General features: G+C 42.1%; 2 protein-coding genes across 10 annotated transcripts in view; one reads left to right on the forward strand and one right to left on the reverse strand.

The window, feature by feature from the left end:
- Positions 1-14,624, reverse strand: part of LOC133407879 (storkhead-box protein 2-like) — a 64,104-nt gene extending 49,480 nt beyond the window's left edge. The window contains exons 1-2 of one of the 4 annotated variants that reach the window (XM_061686198.1): positions 14,538-14,624; positions 13,662-13,749 (exon numbers count right to left, since the gene is read on the reverse strand). In XM_061686198.1, the coding sequence (XP_061542182.1) occupies positions 13,662-13,749; positions 14,538-14,624 (175 nt within the window). Of the gene's footprint in view, positions 1-6,557; positions 6,848-13,661 lie in introns of those variants that run through there. The other 3 variants (XM_061686196.1, XM_061686200.1, XM_061686197.1) reach the window with 3 other exon arrangements.
- A 6,351-nt stretch (positions 14,625-20,975) lies between these two features.
- Positions 20,976-24,038, forward strand: part of csnk1a1 (casein kinase 1, alpha 1) — a 64,065-nt gene continuing 61,002 nt past the window's right edge. For 3 of the 6 annotated variants that reach the window (XM_061686071.1, XM_061686073.1, XM_061686072.1), the window contains exons 1-2: positions 20,976-21,669; positions 21,904-22,010. In XM_061686071.1, coding sequence (XP_061542055.1) covers positions 21,547-21,669; positions 21,904-22,010 — 230 coding nt within the window. In that variant the 5' untranslated portion in view covers positions 20,976-21,546. The remainder of the gene's footprint in view (positions 21,670-21,903; positions 22,011-24,038) is intronic. The other 3 variants (XM_061686074.1, XM_061686075.1, XM_061686076.1) reach the window with 1 other exon arrangement.

The following is a 24,038-nucleotide window of genomic DNA, read 5'->3' on the forward strand; positions in this document are numbered from 1 at the left end:
TAGATTTATGGCTGTGCATTTATGATCTTAGACCACCAGACTAGGAATAAGAATTTTTGGAAGTGTTCAATTTGTTGAAACTAAAATGAAGAAACCTTGGGAAAAACAAATATTTCCTTAATCTGACTTCACCAAAACCCTCCTCTGTTTGGGTACATGACCCATTTTACTCTTATTCCTCTCTGGCCACATTTTTCACCAACTTGACTCAATGTTTTGCCACTTCCAGATCATCAGATGGTAGTATACTATACTGGCCATAATAAGTAATATTATGGTTGCATACCATACTTGTCACTTTCATAATAAACAAAGCCACATCCAGTGTTGGGAAAGTTTATTTCCTACTGATCCAAACATTTACTCGTTCAGTTCACAGTTCATAATTCAAAATTTTGAACTAAGTTCACTGTTCCAAAATGAAGTAGGTCATAGTTATTTTTTACAATACTGTATGTTTCTGTATTTTGAGGGTAACACCCCCTCTATTACCTTCAAAATACTGGCATTTCATTTCCCCATTGTTGCCACCCATTCAGTCCACACTAGTTGCCAGCTGCAGCTTTCACCCTACAATCCCAATAATATGAGGAAAACCTTGTTGGTTGAATGGTCTTTTTTTTTTTTTTTTTTTTTTTTTAAATGAGGAATTGGAAAAAAAAACAACTTTTGTCCTTAATGTGCAAACAAAAACACGCAACACAGTATGACAGGAACGATGGTGAAAGGACGTTGGTAACTTTGCATTCCGAGCAGCTCTGGCAGACTATAAAGGAAGTCCTCGAGTTACGATGCACTCGACCTACGACGTTTCGACTTTACGACGCCCGTGCCTCGTCTGCCATTTTGTCTCAGGACCATAGTGTTTCTGCTTAGCTAGTGCATAGTCCTTGTCTGTGTTTGTGCGGCGGGAGTATCTTTGCCTTTTTCGCCCTCCTTTTTTCACACTCTCAGCAGTAATGGTAAGTACAAGCATCTTATTTTTTTATTTTAATGTATATATTCCCCGTCGCGTCGCATCTTCCCGCTCTTTCAACCGAATAACTTCACTTCCGTATTCTACTTCCCACGAATTGGTGACGGAAGCGTGTTTTGTCACAAAATCTCTGACTCGAAGCTTTGCAAGGATAATGTGTTTCTTTATACGAAGTGTTAACCTTTCCTGGTACGGACACCTGGCCGTGGTCGGGAGACGCAGGGGCTAACTCCCTTCTCTCGTTGCACAGCTGAGCTGGGTGGCGGCAACAATAAAGGCACGAAGCACCGATTTGCTGCTTTAATGGCTTTATTAGCTCCTCTTCACATTCAACGTCAAACGGGTCCTCCGCTAATCGCTACTCTTCCCCGGTCGCCGTCACTACACTTGCTACTGTACACACTCGCACCTGCGCGCACTCCTTCCTCCTTCGCAGTCCCGCCGGACGACGCCTGCGAAGTCCCGTCTCACTCACACATCGAAGCACACGCCAACACACACTGAGGCTTGCTGTCACAATCACGTGGGATAATACCCGTAACAGAAGTATTTCGACAGTAACATTTTGACTTTAACGGTGAAATCCGACTTACACGGAAATTCGTGTTACGTCTCCAGCGTAGGAACGGAACTCGTTCGTAAATCGAGGACTTCCTGTATTTCCAAAATATTTGATCTAGTCTTATACTACAAATCAAAATAAATTCCGTATTATGACAGTGTTTTAACTAAAGCATTCTGAAACAAATCATTTTCCAAACAAAGAACACAATCTATCCCATTTACGGTGTGTCACTGAACGCACCTTGCACCTGAAAACATGAATGGTGGCCACACTGAAATGGTTGCCAAATACGTCGTTTGTTCCCTCACATATAAAGGCTCGTATACTGTATAGTGTGTTTAGACGGGTTTTGGCCTGGAAGTCCCTAACAAAACCTGCCACTCTTGAATGAAAATGAACATTTGTTTGAAAACTGCTCACAGATGCGCGTTTTCAGTAACGTTAATTAGGTAGAAATGAACTAAGTTCAGTTCATGTTTTCCCAAAATATGAACTAGTTCACTGAACTTTCGTTAGATGGCACTCATAATAAACAGAAACTCTCCACAGGGTGAATGTTATGCTAGTAAGGTAGACTAATGTTAATCTCACTGATTTGTGCTATGTTAATTTCACCTTGGTCTCTCTTGTCCCAAGATGCTTCGGCGGAGAGAAAGGTCCATGTTACAACAAATGGGTCCTCGTCTTGCATTTCACTAATAAATGCGAGCACACTTTCGCCATTTCGGTCTTATTTTTTCCTCTTCTCAATTCGCCGTCGCGTCGCATCTTCCCGCTCTTTCAACCGAATAACTTCACTTCCGTATTCTACTTCCCACGAATCGGTGACGGAAGCGCGTTTTGTCACAAAATCTCTGCCTTGAAGCTTTGCAAGGATAATTTTTCCACAAAGACTAATGATACTGCAGTCGCATGCGCCACTCCGTGTAGAAAAAAGTTGGCACAATAGCGGAAAGATAGGAGGAGAATCCGTAAAAGACAGAGAATGTCCCAAGTTTGGGATAAAAAAGGAAGATAAAGTACAATGTCTACCACAACAGCAAGTCTACAATCACCTAAACAGAAGAACCTATCAATAATTTAACATACCAGGTAGCCTACCAGCGCTAGTTATAACATATTATAATGCCCCCGCAAGTGGTCAAAAATAGATACTGCCTTCAGTGCACTTTCAATCGCTTTATTGACCAAATGATAAGAAAACAAACACATAATAAACACATTCAATTCACTGAGCTGCCGATGTCCACAACGCAACGCTGAGTAACTCAACATGCAGAATGGCTAATGGGCAGTGATGCCTCCGAAATGGCCGCCATTTTGAGTGACAAGCAATGTGATGCGTTACTGTACCCAGGAAAATAATCTGACTGCAGTGACTCCGTCAAACTAATAACAGTTACTAATGAGTCAACAATGATTCTTAACAAGTAATCATTTGTGGCTGATAACTTGAAGAAGAAGAAGCCTATGTGTCCAATAGCATTTTATCAATTAGGCAGACCACTTCCTTTCTAACATACTAAGGAAAATGACTGGGAAGTCATTGATTATCATACACTACACAGTGAAGGTGCATGAAATATAAAAGTGTAAAGAAATGCACGGCTTTCCTGTCAACACACAATTTTTGTTATTTTACTTAGTAAAAGGTGTATTTGATTGTTGTTACTTTTTTATTCACACATTAAGAATAGAGTTTTACTGGTGTGATCACCGCGCAATGCATTGTTGGGTTAATTATTCATACCGAAGTGCACGGTCAGAAATTGTCTGGAGTTAAGGACCGACCCACTGAAGGACTTACAACTCTTAGCTTAAATAATATTTACAATGAAAAGTGAGAGCTTTCAACTTCGTCTGGAGTCTGGACTGCGCGAGCTGGTTTAATGTGCTGCACTGCTGACGTTCACGTCAGTAAGTGCTTCTCCCCACGTCAATCACCCACAGGTTTGCTAGTTAAACAGCTGCGTTAACTTGTCACCGGGAACAAAGAAGTTTTCTTGCTCTTCGCATCAAAATTACGATGGTGGGAGCAAGTGTGTGCGTGTATGTGTGCACGCTTGTGTGTGTTGTTGGGAAACAGAATCAGAAAAAGCTACTGTCATGGTCTGTGCCCTGCAGTTCCTTTGTTGGAGATTGTGTTGCGGCTTTACGCCCCTGTCGCCCTCTCTCCTGTCCCTCTCTCTCTCTTCCCAGTAATCAGCACCACCTCGGCCGAGCATCTGTTGTCAATCAGCATTCATCATTGCCTCCATTTAAGCCTGCCAGATCCAGGATTCCACCGCCAGAGTATTAACATTCATCCGTGGTACACTAGGCTCTCTCCTCACACGTAAGCTACGCTACTCCCCTGGAATGGTACTTATCTCTGTGTTCCTCTTCGTCCTCAGTGCTCCTTCCTGTGCTCCCCGCCTCGCTGTTCTCTCCAGCCAAGCCGCCAAGCTCTTCCGCCTGCTCACGCCACAGCTTCCCGCACGTTCCTTGTCCCGACGGTCCACCATCACACCTTGGAGATCCCACTCTGAACTCTATTTTAAATAAACCATTCTCCGCGACTTCTTCCGCCTCCGTCTGCTTCTGGGTCCAGTCAACCCTGATATGATTGTATCGTGACAGAATACTCTGGCCATCATGGACCCAGCAACCCAGGAGGTGCTAAGAGAAGCGACCACATTGGAAGACAGGACAAAGTTCTCCGCGAGATCATGGCCTCGTTCAACACCCTCTCTCAATAAGTATCCCTCAGTTCTTCCCAAATGCACACCGGCCACCCTCCCGTGAGTATTCCTTCCGAGCCCACAGCCTCCGATCAATCCTGCCTCCCGTACAAAGAGCCTCATGTTCCTCCGCCCGAGCCATACTTCGGGGTCTTAGGTTCATGCAGCCAATTCCTCTTAAATCGCTCCCTAGTATTCAATCTGCAACCATTGAGCTACCCTATTGAACAATCCAAGGTTGCATTTGTCACCAACCTCCTACGCGGAAAAGATGCTAAATGGGCACTCGAGCTATGGCATAATTCCTCCCCGGTACTCACGTCATTTGACTCCTTTTCCATCGAACTTAAAAAGGTCTTTGACCATCCCGTTCAGGGCAGGGAAGCCACTCGACGCCTCCTTACACTCACTCAGGGCTCTAGTTCCGTGGTGTCCTCTTCTGTTGAATTTAGAATTCTTACTGGTAAGTGTGGAGAATTCTTACGGGTGAGTGTGGGTAGGATATAGCCATGCTAAGGGATATTTTTTTACAAAGGGCTTTCGGAGCAACTCAAGGACGAGCTTGCAACCAGGGAGGAGCCTTCCTCACTCAAGGACCTAATTTTGTTGTTCATTCGCCGAGACAACCGTTTGTGGGAAATAGCACGGGAGAGGGGGGTAAAAGATGATAGATTAGTATCCTCCGCGGGCACAGCGCCGTTAGCAATTCCGCCACATTCTGAACTCCCAACCGCCTGATCATCACCCCCCACTGCATCGGGTGAGCCCATGCAACTCGGCAACATCAGATTAGAACATCAGGAACGTCAGCGCCGTTTTAACCAAAGATTGTGTATCTATTGTGGACAACCAGGCTACTTCATTGCCACATGCTCCATGAGACGAAAAGACCGGGCTCACCACGGCCCAAGAGCGCCTTGGTGAGCCAAACCAACACCTTCCCAAACTCTCCCTCCCCTATGACCATTTCTGCTTGTATTCTTGGTCCCGTTCGCAACACACCAGTAACAGCCCTCATTGACTCTGGCGCAGGTGGTAGTTTTATTCATTGGGGTTTAGCACGTCAGCTCCAACCCCCTCTCAAACCCCTCCCTTCGCCAAAAAAGGTCACAGCCCTGGATGGGCGACACAGCTCCCCTGTCACCCACCAAACAGCTCCATTCACTCTACTCATCTCAGGTAATCACCATGAAACCATCCAGCTTTGCATAGAAAAAGAAAAAAAGAGAAAAAAAAGGGAGAAAAATCGGGAAAAAAAAGTTATTAATTCATGTTGATGACGCCATTCAGTAACCTGTGTGGCGTATATGACCAAGTAATGGGTACGGTTATGTTAATGCTCTTTTTGTACCGTGGATAAGTAATACTTTTGAAATCAAGTAATCAGTAAAGTAACCAAGTTACTTTTCAAGGTAACTGTGGCAACACTGCTAACGGGTTAGCCAGTTAAGAGTCAGCCAACTCTACACTCTCATTTGCTGTCACGTCTTTCACCAAGACAGGGCCGTACATACATACTTAAAAGTCACAGATCATGCAGCAGAACGCAAGGATAGTGTCCCCAAGTGGACAAATATAATACCTGCATGGTGCACCTCACGTACGTTATTGTGTTTGATAATGCTCGATGGGCATTTTATTATTTAGGCAGGAATTCAGCGCCTGTCTCTGTGTGTGTACACGCGCGTGTGACAATACACACACACACGCAACTGCTCATTTTTACCCAAAGTTGCTAGTAAAAGGAAATATTACATACACCAAATGGACCCAATCAAAATCACTAAAGTCTCAGAATTGGTGGATTGTATCCATGGCAACAACCACCATTCAGCTAACTATGGAGCCACAGATATTCAGTTATCTTCCCTGTTCTGTTTTGACTTGATCAAATTGAAAATGGTAAATGGACTGCACTTATATAGCGCTTTATCTATACCATCACAGTACCCAAAGCACTTTACAAAGCCTCACATTCACCCACTCACACACACATTCATACACCAGTGGGTGGCTGCTGCCATGCAAGGCGCTGCCAGGCCCACTGGGAGCAAATTAGGGTTCAGTGTCTTGCCCAAAGGACACTTGCAGACTTGCGACATGCGGACAGTTGTAGCTGGGATTCGAACCAGAGACCATTCGGTAACTGGACAACCTGCTCTACCTATGAGCATACATGTTTGGCTAAAACTGTACTCAGTTTTTAAAAGCAAACTAACATCTAATTTAAAATGAAGAGAGTCCATGACTATTTAGAAGCTCTGACAAAAACAATCTCTGGTGACGTGCACAGTACCTGTGTGAATGTAAGCAGGCGGACTCTGACACACATACTGTGCAGGATAGTGGTTCTTCTTCCTGTATTTGTGGATTCTGTAGTCCTTTTCACTGTGAGAGCGGCGGCTCCTAAGAGGATCTGCACAGGCTGCTGGTGACAGCAGCCGCTCGGACAGTTCAGAGCTGGGCCATGCCCGCCTCAGTGTGCTGCTGTGTGTCTTCTTCATCCTCACCACATTGGGTGGTAATTTTATTTACAAGGCTGAGTCAAAACAAGCAAAGTGAATATTGGAGTCAGGTAAAAGACTCAGTCTGCAGTTTCTCACGTGAATTCCATTCTGCAGAACTAGTAGTTAAAATCAATTAATGAAAATCAAACCACCACCATTTTGTGAAAAAATAATTACATTCATGGTCTTGTCGCTGTTGACATGACCAAAATAATCCTCAGATTTGATTTAGAAAGGTATGCAGCAATGAGTATATCCACAGTCACCGTGCATCTTCTTAGGTCACAAAAAATGTATGATAGCACAGCAAGTCATTGGACAGTAAATGCATCTACTGACACAAATACATGAAAAAAGACTTGGCAGTAAAAAGAAACAAAGTCTCCTTTAGATTTAAGCAATCTATTCCCAAGCAGTAGGACAAAGTCTAGGAGACAATGCTGTTGGTATGGGTAAAGGAGGTCTCTGGAAAGGAAGAGCCGTTGTATCACAAAAAAAAGCCTGTGCAGCCAAACGAAGCAAGAAGGGAAACCGGGAGGGCATGCTAATACAAAAGAAAGCAAGTTGAGGGAGGAGAGTATACAACAAAATATCCATGGGAAAGCAGATACGCTACTCTCTTCACCATCTAGCCATCCACATTGCTCCAGGAGTCCGTGGACAAATGCTGCTTTACCCGCTGGGTAGAAATGTCATACGTGACACTACTACAGCTTAACTGAGGCATGATGGACATCTTATAGACAAAAGAAAAAATCAAATAAGTCAATAATATGTGGTAAATCCCAAACAGAGCAAAAACTGTCTCCACTTCTCTTTGTCTTCTCCTTCATCCCTTCACCTCCCTCTTTCGCTCTCCAGCATTCTTCTCTCGCTTGCTCTCTCTCCCTGTATTCAGTATCGTGGGAGAGGAGGATGGAGAGGAGGGGCAGGCAGGGGGCTAACAGAAAGGGGCGGAGTTATTTTGAGTCCACCGCCTTATTTTCCTTCTGTTGCAAAAACTGGAGACTGCTGTCCATTCATAGAAAACCCACACATCCAAAAGCTGAATTGATGTGTCCATGCACAAGTGTGTGTTTAAAGTCTTATTGTGTGAAATCCAGAATTCCATGAGCCAGCCAATCAGCACAAGACTCTTCGTGTGACTTTCTAGTTATCCACCTACTGACAAAATGCTGCAATCCACACAGCAGCACAGTTTTTGTCTGTTGTCATATTGGCGGATGTAGCTGTACTGCTTTGGCTTTGCATCAATATCAACATTATACTGCCAGTCACTCAAGGTCATCAGTTGCCTGTATGACAAGTGAAACAATGTTAAATTTTAGGTATATTTGGTGATATAGGCAATGGTTAGAAAGAAACCACTTGTGTTGAATGGAATGATAACGGAAAACAGCAGCAATTGATGACAAACGTGAGAGCTGTAACAGAGTCCCAAAAACAACTGTTGAAGACATTAGCAATGGCGTCCACCGGTCACAGCTCTGGAATGATGGTATCTCAATTAGGGCCCACCCAATACGGATTTTTCTTTAGGCCAATGCCGACGCCAATATTCATCAGAATAAAATTCCGATAACCGATTAATCGGCCAATTAATTGAAAGAAATATAATGAATAAAATAACTTTTTGGGGTTCCTAATGCTTACAGTAATATATGAATTAGAGACAACATTTGACTGTTTACAATACTTTGTCCTATTGTATTTGCTTAAGTTCACGACAGAGAGAAATCATATGTCAAAAAATCATTTGGTTGTTTTAATTTTTATTTATTTATTTTTACAAAAATGTACCAACAAATTCAAAAGAAAGTGGCTAGGAAATGAGTTTAAATAAATAATCACCTAACCCAGACACTTCCGGCCCGTGCAGAAATTTCATCCGACTCGCGGTATCCATTTGAAGTCAGCGTGAAATTGGCCCGCACAACGGCATCAGTCAAACATGTACACACAATTCCATGACCAGTGTCTTCTAATTTGTATGAACAATACAGTACTCAGTGTGGGGCGTGTGGGGATATGACAGTCGTCCAATCAGGTGTAACCGGTTAAAGTTTTCTGCGTGGGGTCGACCTCCCACCGAGGATCGTACCCACACCACCAGTGTCTCTCGCATTGGGAGACGAGACCACTGACCGCCGTTAGCTTATTAGCTGTCTGGCATAGACGTTTTTTTTTTTCCACTCACCCAATTGACTGAGTTGACTTCAATGAAGCTCCGCGCGGTGTAGGCTGAGGTTCGGAGCGCGTCAGACGCTACACATCTTGAAAACCTCCTCTGCACAATATAATCTTACAAGTGTTGCACTGAGGCGACTGGTCATTACTTTTAACAAAGACACACTTTTGTTCGCCACCGCTACCGTTGGGCACACGCACGTCTTTGTGCGCATTATTCTTCGTTGGTTTTCAACACTTCTTCTTCACGGTGGGCGGACTTTAGGCATCAAAACTTGGAACAGACATTTTTAAATTTGAACGATTCCAGGAGAACTGGAACGTTAGTCCTGGTTCCAATCAATTCTCAACTCTAGTTGTCATTAGTGGATATTAATAATAATACACTATTTTATTGTAGGAATCAGGATGAATGAGTAGAGAGAATAACAAGGGAGTGATATTTACTGGAAATGTGAGCCTTCAGGATTTCACAAAATAAAGCCGTGTGTGATGCAGTCTAGGAATCATATGAAACTCAAGATGGACATGATATAAACATTTCAGCCAAGGTGCATCATATAAGACTTGTTTCATTTGAAATTTTATTTAGGAGAGTAATGATTAGAAAGTGGACGGCACGGTGGGCGACTGGTAAGCACATCTTCCTCACAGTTGTAAAGACCCGGGTTCAAATCCGGCCTCGCCTGTGTGGAGTTTGCATGTTGTCCCCGTGCCTGTGTGGGTTTTCTCCGGGTACTCTGGTTTCCTCCCACATTGGAAAAACATGCAAGATATGTTAATTGAAGACTTGAATGTGAGTCTGAGTGATTGTTTGTCTATATGTGCCCTGCAATTGGCTGGCGACCAGTTTAGGGTGTACCCCGCCTCTCGCCCAGAGTATGGTGGGATAGGCTCCAGAACACCCGCGACCCTAATGAGGATAAGTGGTACGGAAAATGAATGAAAGAATGAATGAATATTTGTTGGCCTGCCAAGACATGTAACTGGCTAATGTAAACTCAGACATCTCAACTACAACCCCAATTCCAATTAAGTTGGTACATTGTGTTAAACATAAATAAAAACAGAACACAATGAGTTGTAAATCATGTTCAACCTATATTTAATTGAATACACTACAAAGACAAGATATTTAATGTTCAAACGGATAAACTTTATTGTTTTTAGCAAATAATCATGAATTTAAAATTTTATAACTGCAACACGCTGGGACCGGGTCATGTTTACCACTGTGTTACATCAGCTTTTCTTCTTAACAACATTCAATAAACATTTGGGAACTAAGGACACTAATTGTTGAAGCTTTGCAGGTGGAATTCTTTCCCCATTCTTGCTTGATGTACAGCTTTAGGTGTTCTTCAGTCCAGGGTCTCCGTTGTCGTATTTTACGCTTCATAATGCGCCACATATTTTCAATGGGAGACAGGTCTGCACTGCAGGCAGGCCAGTCTAGTACCCACACTCTTTTACTATGAAGCCACGCTGTTGTAACACGTGCAGAATGTGGTTTGGCATCATCTTGCTGAAATAAGCCAATAAGTCCATGAAAAAGACGTTGCTTGGCTGGCAGCATATGTTTCTCCAAAACCTGTATGTACCTTTCAGCATTAATGGTGCGTTCACAGATGTGTAAGTTACCCATGCCATTGGCACTAACACAGCCCCATACAATCACAGATGCTGGCTTTTGAACTTTGCGTCCATAACAGTCCGGATAGTTCTTTTCCTCTTTGGCCCGGAGGACACAATGTCCACAATTTCCAAAACCAATTTGAAATGTGGACTCGTCGGACCACAGAACACTTTTCCACTTTGGATCAGTCCATCTTAGATGAGCCGGCACCATTTCTGGGTGTTGTTGATAAATGGCTTTTGCTTTCCATAGTAGAGTTTTAAGTTGCACTTACAGATGTAGCGCCGAACTGCATTTACTGACATTGGTTTTCTGAAGTGTTCCTGAGCCCATGTGGTGATATCCTTTACACATTGATATCGCTTTTTGATGCAGTGCCGCCTGAGGGATCGGCACGGTCACGGAAGGTCACGGGCATTCAATGTTGGTTTTCGGCCTTGCCGCTTACATGCAGTGATTTCTCCAGAATCGCTGAACCTTTTGATATTATGGAAATCCCTAAATTCCTTGAAATTGTACATTGAGGAACATTGTCCTTAAACTGTTGGACTATTTTCTCATGCACTTGTTCACAAAGAGGTGAACCTCGCCCCAGCTTTGCTTGCGAATGACTGAGCAATACAGGGAAGCTCCTTTTCTAGCCAATCATGGCACCCACCTGTTCCCAATTAGCCTGTTCACCTGTGGGTTGTTCCAAACAGGTGTTTGATGAGCATTCCTCAACTTTCTTTTTTTACCACCTGTCCCAGCTTTTTTGGAACGTGTTGCAGCCATAAAATTCTAAGTTAATGATTATTTGCTAAAAACAAAGTTTATCAGTTTGAATATTAAATATCTTGTCTTTGTAGTGTCCATCCATTTTCTATGAAATGTCTCTAGCACCAAGCTACACAGGTGCGTTGGGTCATTTGCTTGAAAGTAAATGTATTGCGGCGGCACGGTAGAAGACTGGTTAGAGCGTCTACCTCACAGTTCTGAGGTCCGGGGTTCAATCCTCGGCCCCGCCTGTGTGGAGTTTGCATGTTCTCCCCGTGCCTGCGTGGGTTTTCTCCGGGCACTCCGGTTTCCGCCCACGTCCCAAAAACATGCATGGTAGGTTACTTGACAACTCTAAATTGTCCATAGGTGTGAATGTGTGTGCGAATGGTTGTTTGTTTGTATGTGCCCTGCGATTGGCTGGCAACCAGTTCAGGGTGTACCCCGCCTCCTGCCCGATGATAGCTGGGATAGGTTCCAGCACACCCGCGACCCTAGTGTGGAGAAGCGAAAATGGATTGATGGATGGATAATCAATGTTGTTGTTGTTTTTTTGCCGTCGTAATACCGATTTTGGCGATCACTGCAGTCCTGCACGTTGCTTTGTACGATTGGTTAATTCGACAGTTAACCCCCTTGCGGGCGTGCTGGAGCGTCCCAGCTTAAAATTATTCTCTAGCATTTTAAACAAAAGTCTTCAATTAACCTACCATGCATGTTGTTGGGATGTGGGAGGAAACCGGCGTGCGCGGAAAAAACCCACGCAGGCACGGGGAGAACATGCAAACTCCACACAGGCGGGGCCAGGGATTGAACCCGGTCCTCAGAATTGTGAGGCAGACGCTCTAACCAGTCGAACACTGTGCCGCCTGGAATTAGGAATTTGAAATAAATTACCTTTTTCAACCCAAATTGAGCGTACTCACTGGGCTTCACAGTCAAAAATCAATCAAGCTACTGTTAAGTTAAAAATTAATGTAGTTAATGTTTTAATCAAAATCAAACTGATGGGTTTTTTTTGTACAACAGCAAATTAATAATTTAATTGAATATAAAATTTATAACAATAATACTTATATTTTTATAATAATATTGATGTTAAAATATATCATTTAACTTAAGAGCTTCAACACAGTGCCGTAAAATAGTCGTGGTCGGGTACAAACATATACAGTACCTATACATACACATAGTACACACATATACAGTACATATATACAGTGTATGTACAGTGTATATATGCAGTCTAAGCCTTATACAATACAGTATCGAAACTGAAAATCGCAATACTTTAAGACACAAACCTGTGTTGACCTTGAAATGGCCGAACTTGTTTGTGCCTCCGATCCAAATACAGCTATGAGCTAACATGCTTTCAAACTTAATTATTGCGAGTGAGCACAACTGTAGCTACTGCTAATGCGAGGTCGCCAACTGAAGAGAGGAGATTTTCAGGAGGTAATGACCCTTAACACCCCCCCAAGAAAGGCTAAGAACAAAACATTGGACTACAGTATTCTGAAGTGACCTTATATAAGCCCTTAACTATTTATATAAATTTTCAGGTAAGTTTATAACCCATTTTGCTGACCCTGGGAATGCCACACACTTTTTCCCCCCCCAACTTTAAACAAACATAAGTGAAAGACTGACATTTCAGTTATGTTTTGGAAAACTATTTACAGTAGACAACTTTAGGGAGCTCCATATTCATTTAGCTTTATGACATACTGCTAAGCCTGGGAGCATATGCATAAAGGCATTTAAATGAAATTAAGTGTTGGCGTTTGTATTATTAAAAAAATCTGACGCCAATATTTTATCTTTTACTGTAAATGAATATCAGCTCCAAATATCAGTTATGGCCCTCCTTGGCTATTAATAATTGGTATTGGCCCTTAAAAAAAACTATCGGTCTATTGCTGGTAAAACCAAACGCCAAACGACAGCATTGAAAAATTAAAATTTCAATTGTGAACAAACTTGTCCAATGTCTCAAACTGCCAGTGAAGCGCCAGCTCCTGGCGAGGAGGACTTAATGTCAGATTTTTTTTTTGCCTTAAAGCATCTGAGGTTGGTATCGGCAGCGTTGACGAGTACCCGATACCTTGAAATCAGGTAATCAATACCTGGTATCGGTACTCGCCCATCCCTAATATTAAGGGTACCAATATTTTTGTTGCACAAAATATACCGAGATGCTCAATTGCCATTTGTCCAATGACAAATGTAGATGTGAAACTGTGTGTTATTTGTGCTGATAAAAGATTTCATTGCCACACAGCAGCATTTAGCAGGTACATGGAAGGCTTACCCAGATATTTGATGGTGAATCCCCGAGGCGGGTTGAGGGACCTCCGCATCCATCCCTCCCTCAGCACCTCCAGGTGGTCTTCCTTCCCCTGTATAAGCAGCACATGCTCGTCTATCCATCCCAGGAAGAAAGTCTCGGACACAGCCTCTGTAATCCGTTGATTCCATACGTGATGCTGAGTGTTTTCCGCTTTGAAATCGGCAAATATCTCATAGCCGGTGTGGTGTCTCGGGAGCTCGTCGCTCTCTGACACTCCGGCCGCCCCCACCGCCTCCCCGGCCCCGACCCTGGACAGCACGATGGCCAGAGAGTGGGGAGCGATCTGCAGGAAAGACTCCATGGTCGCCTAGCTTCAGGCTGCCGAATTCGGTGTCATCGTTGTATTTACCTGTCTCCTACTGCATCGGGCTCGACGGGCAACACAAAGTCCATGTTAGCCAACAGGACTGCTGTACAGTCGCTGCATATCCTACATGTTAACTACCATCGAGCTAGCAGGCTAGCTGCCGTTACCTCCCTGCAGCCTCACGCCAAACCCATTCCTACACATTCAGGTCCGCCTTGGTTTTAAGACGCCTTTTTTTTTAAACACCATTTAGTGGGCCGACTATTTACTGAAGACTCACGCGGAGCGCAGTCCACCAGAACCACGAGCTGTCATTAGTGATTTTAGATATACAAATTAAAACAAAAACAACAACAACAACAAAAAAAACGTCGTTCCCTTGGATTACAGCTAGGTGGATGCTAGCATATCATGAATTCACCCAGGCAACAGATGCGGCGAACACCCCGCTTCTCCTGTCGACAGGCAGCAGCGAGTCCGGTGGGACCTCGGCTCCTTTGAGTCACAAATTCATGAAGCAGGTGACAAACCTCCGAGTGAAAGGTCGGAACTCCGCGTGGTGCCCGGAACGAGCCGTGGGTGGGCGAGGACACGGCTGAGGTGCGGATCCGCTTCATCCAGGTGCTGACAGGCTTTGCTAAGGCGGTGCGTCAAAAGGATGTCGACGAGAAATAGCACTTTTCCAGGAAACATTTTCAAATTAAGACTGGGAAGCAACCACAGCAATGGAACGGCAGTAAAAAAAATAAAAAAATACAAATATTAGAAATATATAAAGTTTCTAGAAATGTTCCATATACCTCCAGTAATGTAATTTATCAATTTGCTTCACAGCACCTGTATTGTAAACATTTGCTCATGTACATCATTTTCTAATGAGGTCAAATTATGCATTTGTTTTTGTTTGCTTTCAATCCAACCACATTGATGATAATTCAGTTATAAAATTAATATTTCACTACACCCATGTTTTCTGTATTTATTAAATTTTACAATGTCATTGATCATTTAGATAAAATCATAATTTATTAATTCCACTGTCTATATTATGGCTTCGATAGACCAAATTAGCATGGCACTCATCAATGGGAAAAAAAACAGTTTGAAAATTAGTCTTTCAAAATTTTTTGTATTTGAAAGACGAATTGTATTTCTAAGCCTTAAACGTTTTCCCTTTGAGATTGGTTAGGATTGGCAGAAATACATTGGAGCATTGAGTGGTTTTTCGTACTCCAGGAACAACAGCAGCTTCAAATACCTGATTGTTGCTCATAAGTGACTTTTTAACAGTTCCTCCCTTAATATGATGCATTTTTGCCTCACATAAAGTTTCGTTTATACTGTATCCCTCTGTCAGAAGTTGGAACTCCTGTTAACTGTTTGAGTCACACAAAAATAAAAATAAAAGTAATAAACAGTACAACGATTTTCTTCAGGTGTCCTTTTGTCATTCCTTTCTCAACATATTTGACTTGCTTTTATTCAGTAAAAAGATCCTTTTTCTCCATATGCATTAATTGACTTGCTTAAATATGTGGAACGTTTGGTTGTAATTATCCTTTCATACAGGCTGAGCTGCGAACCTTAAAACAGAGTGTAATTGTCAGCTAGTGTGTTGATGATCCATAACACGCACCAAAATGTTGAAATAGACCGAGTTTAGGGTTCCAGTGGTGGTTCTAAGGAGGGCCTGTGGCCCCCAAAGACTGGGCTTGCCCCCCCTCACTGTTGTCCAAAATGGATATGATGTGACTGGACTTGTCCGTCAAAAGGGGCTTTCCCAAAAATTTGAAATAAAAACAGGCTGAAGGAGCTCCTTCCTGTGAAAAAAATCCGCATTTGCCATAGTCCAAGACAGAAATGAAGCCCGGCTTTTTTTCTGTGTTTGTACGTTCACAAACAAATATTTGCAAGCTACAGTCTGTTTTTAATGCAAACACATTTACAGATGCCAAATACTTCACACTGCTATATTTAAAAAAAAAAGAAGACAAATAGCTGTCCATTATGTATATATTAGTGAGGAGAAGCGGCTCAGAAAATGAATGGATGGATAATGATTTGCAAATAATGTTCAACCTATATTTAATTGAATAGACTACAAAGACAAGATATTTAATGTTCAAACCTAGAAAATTTATTGTTTTTAGCAAATAATCATTAACTTAGAATTGTATGGTTGCAACACGTTCCTAAAAAGCTGGGACAGACTCATGTTTACCACTGTGTTACATCACCTTTTCTTTTAACAACATTCAATAAACGTTTGGGAAGTGACAACACTAATTGTTTAAGCTTTGTAGGTGGAATTCTTTCCCCTTCTTGCTTGATGTACAGCTTCAGCTGTTCAACAGTCCAGGGTCTCCGTTGTCGTATTTTACGCTCCATAATGCGGCACACATTTTCAATGGGAGACAGGTCTGGGCTGTGGCAGTGATGGACATACCAACTATTAGACAGGTCTAGCCAGTCTAATACCTGCACTCTTTTACTACGAAGCCACGCTGTTGTAACACGTGCAGCATGTGGTTTGGCATTGTCTTGCTAAAATAAGCAGGGGCGTCCATGAAAAAGACGTTGCTTGGATGACAGCATATGTTTCTCCAAAACCTGTATGTACCTTTCAGCATTAATGGTGCCTTCACAGATGTGTAAGTTACCCATGCCGTTGGCACTAACACAGCCCATACCATCACAGATGCTGCCTTTTGAACTTTGTGTCCATAACAGTCCGTCCGGATGGTTATTTTCCTCTTTGGCCCGTAGGACACGACGTCCACAATTTCCAAAAACAATTTGAAATGTGGACTCGTTGGACCACAGAACACTTTTCCACTCTGCAGCAGTCCATCTTAGATTAGCTCAGGCCCAGAGAAGACGGCGGCGTTTCTGGGTGTTGTTGATAAATGGCTTTTTCTTTGCATAGTAGAGTTTTACGTTGCACTTACGGATGTAGCGCCGAACTGTATTTACTGACATTGGTTTTCTGAAGTGTTCCTCAGCTCATCTGGTGATATCCTTTACAGATTGATGTCGGTTTTTGATGCTGAAGGATCGAAGTTCACGGGCATTCAATGTTGGTTTTCGTCCTTGTCGCTTCCATGCAGTGATTTCTCCAGGTTCTTTGAAGCTTTTGATGATATTATGGACCCTAGATGATGAAGTTTATCAATTTGAACATTAAATATCTTGTTATTATCGTCGTTGATGAGGCCGATGACAGTGGTGCCATCTGCAAACTTCAGGGGTTTGACAGCCGGGTGCGTTGAGGTGCAGTCGTTCGTGTAGAGAGAGAAGAGCAGCGGAGAGAGGACACAACTTTGGGGTGCCCCAGTGCTGATGCTGCGTTTGGATGAGGTGGTCTCCCCCAGCCTCACCTGCTGTGTCTTGCCCGTCAGGAAGCTGTATATCCACTGGCATATGGCAGGTGAGACGCTGAGCTGGAGAAGCTTGGATGAAAGGAGTTCAGGGATAATGGTGTTGAATGCTGAGCAGAAGTCCACGAACAGGATCCTTGCATAGGTCCCTGCACTGTCGAGGTGTTCTAGGATGAAGTGCAGTCCCATGTTGACTGCATCATCCACAGACCTGTTCGCTCGGTAGGCAAACTGCAGGGGGTCCAGCAGGGGACCTATGACGCTCTTGAGGTGGTCCAGCACGAGACGTTCAAAGGACTTCATGACCACAGATGTCAAGGCGACAGGCCTGTAGTCATTTAGACCCGAGATTGTAGGTTTCTTGGGGACTGGAAAGCTGGTGGAGCGTTTGAAACAGGATGGTACTTCGCACAGTTCCAGAGATTTATTGAAAATCTATGTGAAGACTGGAGCGAGCTGGTCCGCGCAGACTTTGAGGCAGGATGGGGACATCTGGTCTGGGCCTGCCGCTTTGTTAATGTTTTGTTGTTTGAAGATGCGTCTCACATCCTGTTCGTGGATGGTTAGCGCAGAAGTCGGTGGTGTGATAGTGGTCGGTGGTGCGGCTTGGTGGGTGTGGGGTGTGAAAGTGTCCTTTTCAAATCTGCAGGAGAAGGTGTTCAAGTCGTTGACTAGTGAACATTAAATATCTAGCTTGGGGGGGATCGTCGCTTGTAATTTGTCAGCAATTGGAATGCATGCCACACTGTTTTTCCAACATTGCTTCATAGTCCCTTTTCTGAAGTGTTTCATGTTTTGTTTTTGTGTTTTCTGAAATGTTAAAGGGTTTCACGTTTTCTTTTTGTGTTTTCTGAAATGTTAGTGATTCGTGTTTTCTTTTTGTTTTCTGAAATGTTAAAGTGTTTCACAATTTATGTTTTGCACTTCCAGGCGACCGGAAAAATAATATATATATATATATATATATATGTCGATCTGCCCCCCACCCCCATTGACGATTGTATTCCGGCTACCCTGAAAAAAACCCTTGGACCCAATCTTCCCCCCACCCCCGTTAAAAACAGGCTAGAACCGCCACTGCAGGGTACATGTTCAAAGTTTTATTGAGAAGGCATGCTTTTCATCATATCAAATAAGCCTATTACAAGGCAATATGTTACACATTGTTATGGATTGCACCATCCCTTCCTTGCCACCTTCACATTCTTCATCTTCATTCTGTTGGTCACAAAAGAAAAATGTTTCAGGGCAATGTACCGGAGTGTGTGTGCAAGTGAATGAGGTAGACAGTGTGAGAACGACTTATACATGCCTATTTTCCAGGCAGAGAATGCACTCATTGGAGTAGGTATGTCCATCACTGCCGCACACCGGATCCATCTCCTTGGTGCAAAATCCTTCTTCATACTTCTCACAGGCAGGCTTGACACAAATGTAGTTGCAGGTTTTTTTTTTTAATATATGGAATATACAACCAACATATTAGATTTGGGTTTTAGTTGCAGTTTTCAGTTTTTTGCTTGTAATCCAGTCCTTTTTACCTTTATCCAATGTCCTCAGCACGTTTGTTAGGATCGTGCTTTAATTTAATTGCTCAAGTTATTTGATAAAACAGCAAGTCTTGGATGGATGTTTTGATCTTGACAGATGACCAAACTATTGCGTGGACGATCACATTTGCTGCTATTTTTGCCTCTTTTTAAAAACAAATTGAAACACACTAAATTAAATTTACAACCTTCTGCAAAATGCCCTGTCTTCCGTGTACATAAATATTTTTTAAAAAAAAAGCTGAATCGTGATGCGTCTGTCAGTGTCTTTGCCAAACAATATATTCTGCTGTTGCTATCACAGGAGCCTCGCAGAAATCATTTGGGATCAACATTTGTGCAAAGAGTGTTTCACTTTTGGACTGTTTACTCAGTTAAGGCTGGTTACTTTAAAAAAAAAAAAAAAAAAAAAAGCTTTTGTAATGGGTATCATTAGATTGCACGAGTATGGTAGTCGTGTACAGAATAATTAAATTGAAAGAATGAAAGAAGGGGGGGGGGAGCCAATTCCCTCACCTCTGCAAGACTATCTTGACCATGTGGATCACTTTCTGCAGACCCAGTCCCAACTTGCAGGGTTGGGACTACAGACACAAACACTACAATGAAACCAATACTTCGTAGCATTTTAAAAAGTCAGTATGTTCCATGAATTGACTCACCAGAAAGCAGCAGGACAAAACAGAGCAGTACAACTAACTTCATTTCTTCTACAACACGTATGAGTTTCTGTGTGGGTAACAGGTGTGCTTTCCCACCAATAATGTGTACATAGCTTGGAGTTGTCCCTGATTGGTTGGATTTCCAAGGCCAGGAGGCACGTAAGATTGTGCCCTTAAAACAAAACAACAAGTTGCAAAACAAATATCGAACTAAAATGGAACTTTGGACCTGTGTGTCTGTTTATTCATTTATTTTGTGTAAAGCATGGTGGATGTGGAAATAAAATGTAAGAAAACACAGTTGTAATATTGTCCAATCACAAACAGTACATTATTTTCCATTGTGTGTCATATCAAGCTGATGAACACAGACACATGACAGGGTAGTACAAACTTATCTTGTATGGAAATGATAACATTGTATTTTACTTTTCGGGCACAAACTAGTTTATTGGATGACGTAAACTAATTCAACCCAGTTTGCTGTGTGATGTAACCTAACTCAACCGATCGAGGTAGAAAGCCGCCCCACACCAAATCTTGGGTCTGCTTGAGGTTTCTTCTCAAGGGGGTGTTTTTCCTTGCCTTCGTCAGCGAGTGCTCATGGGGTTCCGTCGGTCTTTTAATAAATGAATGAAATTTAATGAAAATTACATGATTTTATGCTATCAATAATTTGTTACACGTATCTATTACACAGTATTTGATAGCCTAATTTTAACTGTCTTATTAGCGGGGTATATTTGAACCCTTTTACAGTGAATGACCATTTTTCTGCAGAATGCAGCATAACAACATGTTTAATTAGCTAACTCATGCAAATACTCCCCACATGCCTCTACAAACATATCCGAGTTAGTACAGTCAAAACAGAAAGGCAAACACTGCACAGAATCCAGTGTCCAATTTTTAATGTCATTTTGTAGACCTTTTCTTTGGTCCGGATTAACGAGCAATGCCAGTAGGTGACGCTATTGGAGCGGTTAATGATTTCCAAACTATTCAGTGATTTTGATTTTTTTTTATTTGTAAATTTTTATTTTTAATGCTATTTGAATGTTTAAAACAACGCCATCTTTTATCATGGGAAATATTCCTCGAAATAAAATACTTCTTTTTTTATATATATATCCCAAGTCCTTATTGTTTTATAGTCATCCGTGTTATGTCGTGTTTTTTTCTTATTAATTGACAAGGCTTGAAACAACTTTTTTAAAACTTAGATTTCTTTGTTACCTAATCACACACTTAATTATAATTACTTAGAAATACTGTCAACTCTCATTAAAATCCAATGGAAAGCCACCGTGGGAGAGAACACCCTGATTTCCGATAGCATCTGAAGGGGCCATTCGCTATCAGAGTTGAGCAAATTGTCTCCAACGGAAACCACAGAGAAAGGGTAGAGAAGACAAGATGGCGGATTGAGTGGGTTGCGCTGTGGACAAACGGTTGCGACCCTTGAAGTTAGCACGCTAGTGATTAAGGACTGAAATGTTCGGATAGAGAAACATTATCGTCCGTAGCGTAATTGTTTTGTCTTTTGAACCCTCAGTGTGGAGGTCGTTTTTTTTTTTTCTCTCCCCCACCTCCCAGCAACGGTCCTCGCTAACGCTAAGCTTGACTAGCTGCGTTTTCGAGTAGCTGTGACTGGCTGGTCGTACAAGGCCGTTCGATCGAATTAGACGTTCTTACTACCACGTCATACAGTGTTTCTTAAAGGAATTCGTATTTTAACGATCTTTTGTGGATGGTACCTTATGTTTTTTTTTTGTTCCCCCCCCCCAAAAAAAATTTGCGCATTACGTTAGCAAGTTCTCATTTAGCTACCATTCGTCCATATTGACCAACACCAACGGGGTCAGGATTACATTTATGTTTCGCCGACCATTTGGTTACAACAGAATTTCCTGAAGTGAATCGAGCGGCGATCGTCATTTGGTGGATATTATGGCGAGCAGCAGTGGCTCTAAAGCCGAATTTATTGTCGGTGGGAAGTACAAGCTTGTCCGGAAAATTGGATCGGGGTCTTTTGGCGACATATATTTGGCCATCAACGTCACAAATGGAGAGGTATTAGTCATAATTATTGAGTACGTACAGCTGTTTGTCAACGTAGCATTGAAGGCTGAGAACGTCAGTTTATTTGAGTAAACATTTGCTCAGTTATCCAAAACTGTAACCTCGCTACACAAACGATGAACTTACTTTTCGTTCATTTGAAGTAAATATATGACTGTCATCGAAGTGAACTTTTATTGTTAGATTGAAAATAAAACTAACACCTGTTCCGTGTGTCATTTTTAGGAGGTAGCAGTAAAATTGGAGTCACAGAAAGCCAGGCATCCACAGTTGTTATACGAAAGTAAGCTGTACAAAATCCTACAAGGTGGTGTCGGGATTCCACACATAAGGTAAGGGAATTCTTGATAACCTTGTATTTATTTCCTGATAAATAAATACTTTATTAAGTCGTAATCGCTCTTGTACATTTGTTTAGTATACGTTGTGTTGTGTAACAGACGCAATAATGTTTGTACAAGGCCCAACAAATGCTACTGTACGCCGTGAAAGATGATTTCTCTATCATCGCTTGAAAATAATTTTTCCTCAATCGCGATTCTGCTGTTTGTCGTAGTTGTGGCCATTAAATGGTATCCCGAGATGGTGTTCTTTTATCGCGAATAACAGCTGTTAAGGTTTGAGAAAAGGCTGCTATGTGTTGGAAATGGCCGCTCCTCTTTTGTTGTGCTCGCTCCGTCCTCTGTTAGAAAATGGCGGCCGAGCACAGTAGGGAAAACAACCTGAACAGAGCGTTGAGTGTTTTAATTAGGTCATTATGGAGCTGATTGAAACATCAATTGGACCGTTTTTATCTTTATTATGTCACCAAGAGTGGCATAAACTTCCAGATTTAAACTTGGCAGTTACATTCAAAGTTGTTCGACTGTAATGCAAGAGCCATCCATTTTCTGCCGCGTACCCGGCCGGTTGAGCTGAAGCCTACATATTTGATAAATATACATAGATGAAATTTCTTAAGTTTGGAACAGTGGATAATAGACTTAGCAAAGCAGAATGCAAGCACGTTAGTTAAGTACTATGTATTCAAACTTTATACAGAAACCTGTTGAACAACCCGTTTCTTTACATACGCCAATGTAATATACATGTATACAAATGCTTGTGCTGTTTTTATGCCTTTTCGCTTAATTAAATGTCAAGCTTCTCGACATATAGCCGAAGGGGTGTGTAATATCTCAGTTATGGAACAAGAATTTAAAGACATCCCCATCTGTGTCATCACGTTTGTATTAGCAGTGTGATAGTGGCAGCCATCTTTGTGGAATTTTCCCCAAAACATGGAACGAGTGCATCAAACTGCTCCAAAGTCCTCTGTAACAAATACCTATTATACTGCCCTTCTCACAAATAATGTTCCATTTGCGCTATTTTAAGTCGAGTTTTTAGGGCAAGTGATGCTGTGTGAAACACCACAGTATTTTTGACGTCGATTTGGAGAACCACTCAGAATTTCGGCCTGTACGAAGTTAGTCGTTATTTATACAAAGCTCGAATTAACCGCTCTCGCATTGCAGTTTGCGAGATAAAATGTGCATTTTGCGCCTAAAAAAAAAACACATTGTAAAGCAAAACGGTGAATCAAAGTTTTACCGTGGTGACGGTAGCGAAGACAGAAGTATGCAGGGGCATACGTGACAAAACGCGGTTATGTCACTGATGCGTGGAAAGTATAATGTGGAAGTGAAGTTATTCGATTCAAGGAGCAGGATCACAGTGAGATGATGCGACGTCAAGCAGAATTGAGAAGAGGAAAAAAAAAAAGAAGTGGGAGCATTTCATAGTGAAATGCAAGGCGAGGACCCATGAGTTGTAACAGACCTTTCTCTCCACCGAAGACGCTGAGTATTATGCCGCGTTGTGAGACCCGAGAGACAAAGGTGAAATTTACATTGTGCAAATCAGTGAGGTTAACGTTAGTCTATTTTACTAACGTAACATTAGCCCTGCAGAACATTTCTGTTAATTATGAATACTGTCAAATGTGTGGTTTTATTACGAAGGTGACAAGTACAGTACACGACCATATAGTAAAGACAAAGTTACTTACAGGTGTTTTTGCTTAGTGTAGTCACTGAGAGATAGTATAGCATACTACCATCTGATGAGCTGTAAGTGACAAAACTTTGAGTCAAGTAGGTGAAAAATGTGGCAAATGTGGCCAGAGAGGAATAAGAATAAAATGTGTCATGTACCCAAACGAGGAGGGTTTTTGTAAAGTCAGATGAAGGCAATCTTAGTTTTTTTTTTTTTTTCTCAAGGTTTCTTCATTTTAGTTTGAACAAATTGAACACTTCCAAAACTTGTAGTAGTACTAGTTGTACAAAGAATGTCTTATTCCTAGTCATCTGGTCTGACCT

This window comes from Phycodurus eques, chromosome 9 (genome assembly GCF_024500275.1).
Source record: "Phycodurus eques isolate BA_2022a chromosome 9, UOR_Pequ_1.1, whole genome shotgun sequence".
NCBI classification, from domain to species: Eukaryota; Metazoa; Chordata; class Actinopteri; order Syngnathiformes; family Syngnathidae; genus Phycodurus; species Phycodurus eques.